Genomic DNA, 12,809 nt, shown 5'->3' on the forward strand with positions numbered 1-12,809 from the left:
AAGTTGACATTTCTTTTAAAAGGAGCCTGTTCCCACCCCCACTAATAAAAACCATGGAGACGGATGAGATTAGAATGCAGGTGTCTGGTCATAATGTAACACATACCTGGCTGAATCAGAGACTGGCTGGCACAGGACCTAGTGATAATGTCTCTTTCAGTCTCACAAAATCAGATAGGGCTTCAGGGAGGAGACAGAGCCAGCTGGAAATTCTACTAGGCCTGGTTCCTGCTAAAGAATCCTGGGTGTGAGGGGTGGGATCGTGTACGAGTACACATGTGCATACACACATAAACATGCACACACAATACATACAGACAGACATAATGCTCATCCACATGTATGTCTAGGATTTTTTACATGCACTACCCTTAATCAGATGACATGATCATTCAGTCCAATCCCTGATTCAGCTAAACCCAGAAAGAGGAAAGAACTTGTTCAGACCTACTCAGTAATCCAGACAGGTTCACATCCACAAGCCTAACCACCACCATCCCAGAGAGGAGCACGGTCATCTTCTTACAGAAAGAACAAGGGTTGTCAGCATTTCTTCAAACAGGGCTTCCAGGTATGAATGACTTTCTTAAAATATCCCATAATCCTCATGCCCAACCCAAAACCCTTAAGAGGGCAAAGAGTTTGCATTTTTTCTTCGTACTGTTTTAGGGTCCCTTGCTCTTTTTCTTCCCTGGTGTTATGGGTTAAACTGTGTCCCCCAAAAAGATACGTTGAAGTCCTAACTCCCAGTTCCTGTGAACATGACCTTATTGGGAAACAAGCTCTTAGCAGATGTAAGCAAGTTAAGATGAGATCATTGGGTCAATATGACTGGTGTCCTTACAAGGAGAGGAGAAGAGAAAGACGGGGGAAATGTCACATGATGACAGAGGCAGAGACTGGAGTGACATAGCTGCAAGCTAAGGAAGACCAAGGGTCAAAGGCCACCCATCCCCAGAAGCAAGGCAGGGGCAAGGGAGGATTCCACCCAGAGGCTCAGAGGAAGCAGGGCCCTGCTGACACCTCAGTCTCAGACACCCAGCCTCCAGGACTGTGAAATAAACCCATTGTTCTGAGCCACCTAGTTTGTGGTCATTTGTTATGGCAGCCCTAGGAAATGAATATACTCACCCTCTCACCTCTGCACCCATGTCCAACCCACCATCAACGGATAAACTATAAGTCACCTTTGCTCTCTCTCTATAAATATATATATATATATATATATAGTAAATCATGCACAAGCTGATTTTAGTCTAACGTCTGAGATATTGAAAATGTTACAGAATGACCCTACTATCCTAAGAATGCTACAAAAGGAAAGGTTTAAATAAAACATGAATGCTCCACTCCCACCACCCCAGCTCCCAAATAAAAATACGAGAGCTCAGAACTTGGTCCAGGAAGGCGAGAATTAACATACAGTCCATGATGAAAGGTGGAATTGGATCTGCAAGGCTGCAGGGGCCAAGAGCCCAGCTGCACTACCTCCTGAATAAGCATGGTGGGAAGCCAGCAAAAGAAGGAGCTGGAAGGACATCTAACACTGCCCCTGGCACGAGCCTAGCATGACAGTCCCCTGCAGAAGTGACCTGAGTTTTGACTCCTAGGAGCACCCTCCCAGAGGCCCACCCATTTGACTGTAACATCCCTCCAGGGTTGGTGACGCATGACACTGATGGGGTCAGGGGCTCCCGGAGGGAGTAAGAATGAAAGGAATGAATGACCACCGGGAGGCAATAGAGCTGACTGACCACCTGTGACCACTGCAGCCTGGCTCACTGGGCGCAAAGAGAAAAGCAGCCACAAAGATGACAGACCTGAACACCAGAACACTCAGCTTGTCTTTTGGGGGATCTGAAATGTTTTACTTGTCACACTGAGTAGTCTCCCCAGTAGCCTTGGGAGCCATGAGCCCTTGAATTATTTTTAATTACTGTCCTGTATTTTTAAATATAAAAGTATTCCTCAATGAAATCAAAAGTACTGAAAGGCAAATAAATAGAAATATATTTTTATGAGTTCACTAAATTAAGGATAGGTATGGTGCCTAGTAGGAAACACTGAGCCTATAAAAAAAAGAGGGGGAATGTTTTAAAAGTAAAATGAGAAACAAGTGATTTTTTCCAGCATTCGCCAAAACAACATTTTTATTTATACTCATCTATGTTTATAATCATTATTTCTGAAAATAAAACGATTGTCTCTGCTTCCTGCTTACCTGCTCACACCTGCTATAATGTGGGCTGGCTCTGGAGGGTGGGGCTGCACATTTGGGTAAGTGGCTTAATTCTGTGCCCTGATTTTTGCCTAAGATGAAAGCAACAAATGCAGAGATTCTGCAATGTCATATTTAAGAAGCTCTAAGAACGGGGTCTTCCAATAACAGACCAAGGCCAACCTTGGGACACAGAGACAAAATGCCTATTGGACAATCAATTCCACCTGTGTACCTCAAGAAGACAAACGGGGCTGCATCTGGATTCAGCCCAAGTGCTGCTGGCTCCATGTGCCACTCTGAGCCTGGGTACAGCAAGGGCAACCTCTCCATCTGCTCCCATCAACTGCAAGCTGCAAAGCTGCAAAACTGCTCGCTGACTTTTTGATCTATTTATATGCATATCCTTGATGCATATATACATCTTGGCAAAGGTAAGAGGAAGGTGCTAATTTATGTTTTTTGTTTCAAAAAGATATCCTGCTTTGGCTGGCTGAGAAATGTGTTGTTGGCATGTTAAGCCTCCCAACTATGTATTTACCAGCACTGGGGAGGCAACCCAACATGCCATGGAATAAACCAGGAGTCTTGCCCTAAATTTCCTGCATGAGGACAGGAGAGGCCTGTCTGAAGTTGTTCTATATCTACTGCAGTGGGTCTAGCTTCCTCTGAGTCTCTTCTCCCCAGTCCTCACTCTGGCCAAAAAATAAGCTCCTTGCCTACATTTCAGGAGGAGGCTGGAAATCCAAACTCGACCGTGCAGCGTGCTGCGCACCCCACGCATGTATAGCTTTGAGAAGAGGATGGTGTGATGTGCCACATTGGAACACATGCAGGTTATGCAAATTACCCAAGACACAGCAAATCCCAAGTGCCATCACTGCAGTGCTTCGGGAAATGAAATGGCCCAAGGACGGTGTGTGTCACAATCAACAGTGGTTGTACTTACAGACATCCCACTGAACTGCAGAAGCCATCTCTAAAGCCCACTTTAGGCAAGCCTGCCCTCCACAAGCTTGAGAACTGCAGTGACCACAGGACCAGGACAAGTCCTGTGCATTCTTAGAGGAAAGGGGAATGGGGGCCAAGTTCCAGTGGGATGGCTCAATGTGGCTCTGTGGATCTACTCCAAATAATTCTCTGACCCAAAAGCCAACAGAGAGATCAGCTAATCAACACCATTCTTTATTCTACAGGTTGGATCACAATAATTGAATCTTACATAATAAAAACATGTGGGTCCATGCTACTTAGAAATTTTCATCTTCATTAAGGGAATTCTTAGCAGAGTAAACACAAGATTTCAGGTACGGTATTTTAAAGCTTATATAATCAGTTGAGGGCAGCTTTCCAATTTCAACTTGCTTATATTCAAGGCGGTAGTTTCTTACTCTTTTTTTTTTTTTTTTTTTTGTCTTTTTCGTGACTGGCACTCAACCAGTGAGTGCACCGGCCACCCCGCTCCCAGCGCCGCACTCTCCCAAGTGCGCCACCGGCTGGTCCCGGTAGTTTCTTATTCTAATCAGCTTAAGATGGGAGAGCAAATCCAACAATTAGAGAGGAAGCCTGTTTTACATATGCCTTTGCCAAAGGGGTGGGAGAGAGAGTGGCCATTCCATGAATATTTTACAATAGTCTTTAATTGGAAAACACCCTTATGATGCTGTTCTCCCTACACCAACCATGCAGGTGCAGGAATGGAAGTAAAAACCATCATTTCTACCTTCCTCAAGTTCCTGTAGTTGCGTAGTGATTTAGGGAGTAATCTGCCTACTATTAGATTCTACTCTTTCCAAGGACTTTTGTTGAGAGCCTGCTCAGCCCCTGCCAATTTCTTCTAATTCTGCACAACCAGAGTTTGGGTGGCTATAGAGGAAGAGACACGACAGGCATTAGAGCTACCAAGAAAAAGTTCCAGTGCTAACTGGACAGCCAGGTTCATTGTCTGGAGACCCAAAAATTGTCCCAGAGAGCAACCTGTCAAACAAAAGAATCTGCCACCACATAGCACAGAGCTCATCAAGGGAGTATGGATGGATGGATGGATGAACAGACAAATGGACAGACACACAGATGGAAGGACAAATGGCATACTCCAGGGTTTTGACTGTCCAGTGATGAGCTGCTGGGACTTGGACCCTCTGCCACACACACCTGTGTGCTAGTCATGCCCCTGCCTGCTTGGATGGGTGTGTGGCGGTAGCCTAGTCCCAGGATTTTCAGAGGGTTCATGGCAAAGATTTTAACAAAAACCAATGCTAAGGAAATAACACTTCCTCATTACAGTCAGTGCTCTCTCTGATCCCATTACCAGGGAACTTAAAATGCCACTTGGGATACTGCATCCCTGGAGAGGACAGTATTGAAGAGGTACTGTGGGGTACTTATGAAGGAAATAGTGAAGGCAGAGGGGAAAGATGGGCTCACACCTCCTTTCCCATTAAAAAAGTACAGTGTAAAGCAGCCTATGTTGCCTTTTGTCTTAAATATTTTCAACGGGCCTTGACTGGAAGGGATAAATATTACGTATAAGTCCAGGAAAATTCTAATGACCAACTAGTGTATATTAGACAGTGACATAAGTATTCCATGTCTGAAGAGGTGCACCACTGGAGAAACAGCTGGGTTGGTTACGATCATTTCTATCAAAGAATTGAGCTACTAAGTCCTCAGTCAGGAAGGGCTTCCACTTTCAGAGGGGATTCACTTAAAGCCACAGGAAGAACTGAAATAAAGTTGGGAGCCGCCAGCTACTGAGGTTCTGCAGGCATGGAGGGAATGTTTCCACTCACGTGGCTGCTGGAATGTGCCGGTGGAGGCTCCCCAGGCTGGCTCCCCATGTAACGGTGCTGCAGCAGGTCCAGCGCTCCAGACACAGTTCCCTCCTCGGCGAAGTCGCCAGAGTCACCAGGGCTTGGAGACTCGGTGGTACTCCAGGTGCACATACTCTCTCATGAAGCCCATGGCATTGGAATGTGAATCTAGAAACTCACCTAAAATATACACTGCAAGCTGATTCACTGAGAAGTGCCCAGTTCATTCCCTATCCTTACAAGGACAGGTTTGACCAGACTGGGGGCAGGAAGGCTGCTTCTAAAACCACAGAGGAAGGAGGGTGACGTTGTGCAGAAGGCATCCTCCTAAACAATCACCATCCGCTGAGATGGACCGGACAAATCCACAGGACGGGAAAGACTGTATCCACAGCTCCTTTGCTCTGCTTCTGAGAAATCAAAAAAAGACCAAGATTGGGGAAATGCCCACAAATGTGCTTGCTGAGGCCCGCTTAATACTGCAAGAGGACTCAAGGTGAAAGCACTGGACCAGGCAGAGACCTGAACACTTCCAGGCAGGCAGGGCTGAGCTTTGAGGTCGCATGTCTTCAACAAGGCTGCCTGGAGGGCAGCATATGTCCACAGCATATGTCCCTGGATCCTCCCTCTCCTGATACTCCAGGCTGCCCTGAAGTAGCCACTCAGCCTTTCATCCAGCGAGGCATAGCAAGCTACAGGGGCCCAGATCACCAATTTAGGAAACAGAAGACCCCACCTCTCACAATATCCCAAATCCTCAGGTCCCTGGGAGGGACTTCTGTTGGTGCTAAGGCCAATGAAGAGTGTTATACCATTATTGTCCAAGCAACTGTTAAATACTGCACCCTATGAGAAGTACTCTATCATGTATGCTTTTATTTAAACCTCTCCACCATCTGTGAGATAGGCTCTCTCGTTATCCTCATTTTTCAGATGAGGCTATTGAGGCTCAGGTGAGGCATGTCAACTGGGGATGAGAAGTAGCAGGTCCAAGTTCAAATCCAGGTCATCTGACTCCAAATCCAACACTCTTTTCAGTGACCCTCAGCTGCTTACCACCTACCCTCGGTCTTCACCAGCCTACGGCCACAGACCAGAGCAGCAGATACTAAGGCCCTCCCACAGCCAGGCATCAGGGTACCTTTCCCTCTCAGCCATCCGTGCCTGTCCCTGCTCTACCCACTTGAAGTACCCATTCACTGTAAATGATCAACATAAATAACCATTACTGTAGCAGGTTCCTCTCCCACATGACTAATTTTTATAGCATCTTTAAGATGAAACGGATTGCTGTGTTTATAATAAGGAAATACACAGAATTAGCAACTGGTACTTAACGTATTTCTTGCTTTTGAAATCTTTTCACCTCCCAGACAAAAAATGTTAATGCAGAATAGAAAACTATTTGAGGGTGCCGTTCACTAAACCACAACCAAAACTTTATTGAAATAATTTTATTTTTCATTGGTTGAGACTACACAGTTACTATGTTTGCAGTAAATATGTATAACCATATTATTATTATTAATAATAACAGCTAGTATTTACTGGGTGCTCACTATATGCCAGATAGTGTTCAAAGTTCTTTACATGTACTGACTCAGTTGATCCTCACAGCAACGCTGAGGGTACATACTATCATGATCTCAGTTTTAAAATGAAAAACTGAGGCACCTTCCAGAGAGGTTAAGTAACAAGCCCAAAGTCACGGAGCTGGTAAGGGAAGGACATAGGAATGAATCCCAGGTCTTCTAACATGCATCTAATGAGCCACAGCTGCCACAGACACTTGCCATTGTCTACCATGAAGTGTTAACCATTTAAATTAGAATTTTAACCATTAAGCAATAATTCTTCTCATGCTAATACATAAACACTTAAATTACATAAAATACAAGTGTCTCTGAACCACATTAATTCACTTATCCTATGAACCAAGGTCAATGATTCCACTTTTTTTTTCCTGTTTATTACCTATTTTTAGAAACAAATAGAAACAGAAAACAAAAACTAAAAGAGCAAGAATGCTATCTTTCTGGCCTACAGGTTACCAAAGGCACTTCTGAGAGGCAATCAAGTATTGCCAACTTGTCTTCAGGGAAGACTGGGTTCAAAATCTCTGTGTAAGCAACACAATCAAAATTACCACTGAAATGTCCCTTAACACCTTCAAAAAGCATGACATACAACATTCAGTGCATGCAACCCTGTACACGATCGTGTAGCAGATGATGTATACAGTAATGCACAGAATATAAGAGTACGTATGCAAAACAGAAATGGACAGAAGTGAAGATAAGTAGTGTAAGTACTTTGTTAAATGATTAAAACTTTAAGTACTAAGAATTGACGATAAGTACTACTTCACAGGAACATGCTTATTAAGTGATGTATAGATGAAGTCTGTGCAAGTTAAACAGTTCACGAAGTTAGAAGTACACTAGAGAAATGCTGCTAGAAGAGAGTTTATTCTCCACCATTCCTACATGAAATGCAGCTGTCACTGCTTTTGTAACACGACATGTACTCATCCCTGGGCCAGTCTGCTAACTGAACTCGGACCCTGATCAAGGCCACGCCACAAAGTTAGCTTTTAGATATGCAAAATAAATTCACAGAGCCCCTCTTGCTCAAGCTGCCTTTGCCCAGCAGTTCACCAGTGACTTAGTGCAAGATGAGACCCATCCAGCGCCATCCAGAACAATGCCATTCCAGCAGCACAAGAGATAAGCTGCAAATACACAGCAGCTGATTAGCAGGCCAGGGCCACCGCGGAGAGGCCTCAGGATCATCCTTTTCATGAGGTGTCTAAAATTGAAACGGGGGAGAATTAGCAAAATTAAGTAAAGAGATCTTGCTCACTTTACAACTAATTCTGTTTCTTCTATGGTTAAACACACAAGCGAAAGTACCTTCTATAATGAAGATGTGTATGTAAAGCTGGTTGAATTTTCAGAAATACTTTTTTCCCCTTAATAATTATTAGTTAAACAATTTAAACCAAGCTTTAAGAAAAAAAATCAGGATAATTTTATTTCTTACTACCTGGGGCTATATAGTAATTATGCAAATGGCAGGGAATTTGTCACTTTGACTAACCATAAGTATATAAAATAATTTGATTAAGTAAAATATAGTGACCTCAGTCATCATACTAATTTGACAAGGACTTTAAAAATATCTCTCAGCTGTCTGCTTCTAGGTTGGATATGCAAAATCCCATCTTCAAAATTATGCTTCTTGAGAACAAAAGAACAAATCCAACAGTTTCACCTCACCCATTAATTGCAGGCCTATTGAATGTTCTGAGGCCTAAAAAAAAAAAAAACAACACACACACACGTACTAAAAAGCAGTGAGATGGAGTCTAGTTAACCACACTCAGTCATCTGTGTCATTACTTTGTCACCTAAACCTCAGACTTCCTTTTGCATAACTCTAAATAGGGAAATGCCCATCCCTCATTCATAGGAACTGCCTGTGTGCCCCACCCAGGACACTAGACTGGCCTTTTTTTCAGTTAGCATCCTGAGGAAATTCTAATGTATCTGCATGCAGGTCTCAATCGTAACTGCCCCAGAGGTGTCAGAGGTTTTAATTTCCTGTACACATCCATATCTACTCCAGTCATCAGTAATTCAATGACATACATGAACCTCTATACGCAAGGCTACCCTCAGTGAACGTCTTGAAACAACTCACTGGGTCACTACAAAGCACTGATAAGGTGCACACAAAATGACTTTCTCTCCATGCAGTTCCCATATGCCTGTGCCTTCTTCAAACAGTCCAGGACTTAAGCAGATGTTACACCCTTGCAAATAGGTCAGTTCAGACTGGAGCCACCTGAAGCAAAGACCCAAGTGAAACAAAATTAGATTGCATTCTCTGGTCCACACACAATGACTATCAAACCGAGAGGGCCTCACTTCTTATGCTGAAAAAATTATTTAATAGCCAGTCAGGCAGTTTAAGTGACTATGATAGAAGAAAATCCTTGACTGTTGGCTTATCTGAAGCATGACTGCCAGTTAAGACATTTGCAACTGTAACAGATTTCAGAATCCACAGCTGGCCCAGGTTGCCCCCAGATTACTGTAATTATATCATCACTGAGTCTGACTGTCAAGATCGATTTCCTTCTGCACTCTCCTGGAAGGCCTGGTGAAAAGTTGCAGGTCTCCAGCCTAGTCTAGCCTTCTCACATACAGAGTTTCCTCCCTGAGCAGGTTCTTGATGGAAAACACACACACACACACACACACACACACACACACACACACACACACACACACACACACACACACACACACACACACACAGTCCTGCTTTTCAAAGTTGCTTCTCAAATCATAGGCAACTTCCTGATTCAGTTGTGCAGTTGGGAAGCCTACACCAGTGTCACTGAGGACAGTATGGGAAATCTGTCTTTTCAGAAAGAAAATGGGGAAATGAAATGAAACCTCCAAATATTAAAATAATAGTAATAATAAGGCACCTGGGAATATGAAATAAGAGGGTAACTGCATGGACTTTTGGAATCAAACAGGAAATAATATCACTGGCATAGAATTTGCAATCACCTTCCTATTAAAGGAAGCATTGTTGGCAATGTCCCAAGGCCAGCTCTTTATCAGGTATTTGAAAATGCTTCATCAAAGGGGCAGGCTGATTGCCAAAATAAAGATCACATACTCATATAACACCCACCAAGCACATGGACCCTGTCTGTGTGATCACCTATACACACAGGGTCTCAAGTTTCCTAAGAAAGCCATGATGATTTAAAAGGAAGATATCTGCCTTGCCTATAAACATTCTGCAATACTTCATTCCCCAACTATCCATAGAGAAGTCTCACGTGGCTGAAGGAACAACAAACTTTTTTTTTTCCCACCTCCCAAATAAAGATGAAGAGAAAACTCTCAAGTGGCCCAGAAGAGCAAAGCCCACAGCAAGCTGAGTCAGTCAGCCCTGGCCAGCCAACTATTTATTTTCATGAGGTTCAGATGGCAAGGCAAAGAAAGTCAAGGGTAGTCAGGCAAAACAGATCCCTGAGAACCTTATGCCTCTCCTCCTAGTAATCAAAATGAATTCAATTTCCTAGATCTGTCCATTCCTGGGCCTCCATCTGCTTTTTGGGAGTCACCTGTTGATTCCTGTTCCCCTACCCCACCCAACCAGGCTTTCCATCAGCCAACGCTAGAAGTGCCAGGATGCCACCAGCAGGTGGACTGAATTCCTCCTCTGCCTGCCATTCGCCTGTTCTGGGGTTAAAATCAACCTCCTATTTCCTGCAGCCAGCCCTGACTCCAGAAGCCCACCACTCCAAGAGCACTCTGCATCTTACTTTCTGAAGGGGTTAGGCCATTCATCTGGTTGAAGTCCAGCTTTAATTCTTTCTAAAAACCTTAGATCATTACAAGCAAAAAAACAATAAGCCCATGCCTTTATCACTCCTGGCGTGAAAAGTTCTGTTGGTGTTTGCCACACATGAATAATGCACTCTATTGAGCAAAATCGGTTGGAGGCAAACAAAGCGGTAAACTGTAGGCATTTGTTGATATACTAACTACCTCCTTTTAAACACGGACCTGGTTAGGTATTACATACTTAGCATATGCTACAGTACAGACCCACATTTATTTTATTAATGTGCATTTGCATTTTTGTAATACACATACCTATTTAAATATTTTAACAAATTCTCCCTAAGGAAGCTCTGATAAACTAACCCCCCACCCCCAAAAGGGTTATCCTCTATCCTCACAACTCGGAAGGCCACAAATCCTGTCTGCAACTGTGTATTTTAACTATAGACAAAATGGGTGCATTTTATAATACAGAAAGCAAAATGTGCCTTTAGCTACAGGGTTCTCTTGCAGCATACAAGTTACAGATGCACACGACAGACACAGGGATTTAAACGCCTTTCATCTCAGAAAGAGCATCAGAAATGCACTTGATTTTCAAAAGTCCTAGAATTCTGCCACCGAGGAACACAGCTGAGCCTCTCTCATAATCACATAACTGACTTTACCCAACACCAGAGACCGAAAACTGCTTGTACTTCTCTTTAACAGCAAGCCCCGAGCCTTAAGAAACTGGTTATGAATGGTATAGAGCACCCAAGGCCTGGCCCTCATTAACTTTAACCCAAGGCCAGGAAGGAGGAATTAATGATAACATCAGAATGCACATGGTTCTATCTCTGTATGTGGTTATCCAACAACCTAAATTTTGTCCAATTCTATCTCCAGTGACATCTGACTCCAGTTTCAGGTCAATAGCCAGGTAATGATTTAACACTATAAACCCTGAAAAATCGTTTCCTGTTCAGACAGGACTGTCCTTGGGTCTGTAAGTGCACTCTCCAGAACTCAAGTTGGGACCACCTGAGCTGGGCAGGCGAGAGCAACAAAGTAGGTACTTCACAGTGCTGAGTCATTACAAGACGTTTCCTCTGACAGGTTTGCACTCATGGGCCATTTCAGCATTAACATCCCCTTTCTGGAGGCAAATGAAATAGATAAACTTGTGCAAAACGAGGCAACCCCCATGGGCAAGAGACCACGGTAGGGAATTTAGCTCTAAGAGTGGGTAGCAGGAACTACACAAACTCTCAGCTGCTCTCCAGGTACTGTAACTTTATCTCAGACGCTGAAAGATGGCTATTGGAATAAGGGGTGGGAATATTCCCCCTGAAGCCCGGGCTCAGATCAGGGCCACATACGGGTGCATTTTACTATAAACTGTTAAATCCCCCACTAATTGGCGATGGAGAAAGCGCCTGGAGAAAACGATGCATAATGGATTTGTTCTCGAGGAGGATGGAATGGAAAGCAGAGGATGCAGGATGCTATAACTGGCTTTTCTTCCCATGTGCAGGTCACCTGAAAACCGCGATGCTTGAACTCATCATCTGGCTCGGCTTCCAAGGGGGGAGGGAATGGCTGCACGCCCACCTGCCCGCCGCCTCTCCTCCCCGAGCTCCCCCGGCCCCCGCCGGGCGCGCGAGCTGCTGCCGGCGTCCACGGTCCCGCCCGCTCCCCGCGCGCCGGCAGCTCTGCCAGCGGCTGCCTCTCTGCACCACTCGCCAACCTCCACGCTGGGCCGAGGTCATACCCGCCTGCCCTCGGCGACCGGGCGTCCCCCTCCTCGTGCCAGCCGGCCGCCCGGGAACCGGGCTGGGGAAGGGGCCCGCGGCGGAGTTGGCACGGGGACTCACCAGGTAGGCGCCCACCGTGCCTTGCGCCAGCATCAGGGCGCACTCGGACACCAGGAAGATCTTGATGTTGGAGAAGCAGGACACCTTCTTTTTCTTCTTCTTGTTCCTCTGCGCCTCGTCCCCCTGCAGCTCGCCGCTCCGGCCGCCGCCCGACGAGCCGCCCGGCTTCTTCCCCTGCATCCTTCCCCCGCCGCCGCCGCCGCTTTCCCGCTCGCCCCGGGTGTCGGGGCCACTGCCGGGCGAGGGTGCGCGCTGCGAAGCTGCGTGCTGTCCCCGCCCCGGGCCCGCGGCGGCCGCCCCCGTCCTACCGAGGCTAGAGAGGTGGGAGGCACAGCTCCTCGCCGCCGCCGCCGCGCTCGCCCCCTTCCTCCTTCTCCTCCACCGCCCTCCCCTCGCCTCCTCCTCCGGCTCGGGCTGTGCCAATCACAGGGACTCCTCTCGCCGCCCGTCGCCGCCGCTGCCGCGCCTCCTGCGGACGGCCGCCGCTGCCATTGCCCGCTTCTCCGCGCCCGCCGGCCGCGCCTGCCCGCAGCCTCTCTGCCCGAGCCCT

The 12,809-nt window shown here is 45.9% G+C and overlaps 1 protein-coding gene across 2 annotated transcripts in view; it reads right to left on the reverse strand.

Moving 5' to 3' along the window:
* Positions 1-12,439, reverse strand: part of SLCO3A1 (solute carrier organic anion transporter family member 3A1) — a 296,266-nt gene extending 283,827 nt beyond the window's left edge. For both annotated transcript variants that reach the window (XM_063090591.1, XM_063090590.1), the window contains exon 1: positions 12,260-12,439. In XM_063090591.1, coding sequence (XP_062946661.1) covers positions 12,260-12,439 — 180 coding nt within the window. The remainder of the gene's footprint in view (positions 1-12,259) is intronic.
* Between the last annotated feature and the right edge of the window lie 370 nt (positions 12,440-12,809).

This window comes from Cynocephalus volans, chromosome 3 (genome assembly GCF_027409185.1).
Source record: "Cynocephalus volans isolate mCynVol1 chromosome 3, mCynVol1.pri, whole genome shotgun sequence".
Taxonomy (NCBI): domain Eukaryota; kingdom Metazoa; phylum Chordata; class Mammalia; order Dermoptera; family Cynocephalidae; genus Cynocephalus; species Cynocephalus volans.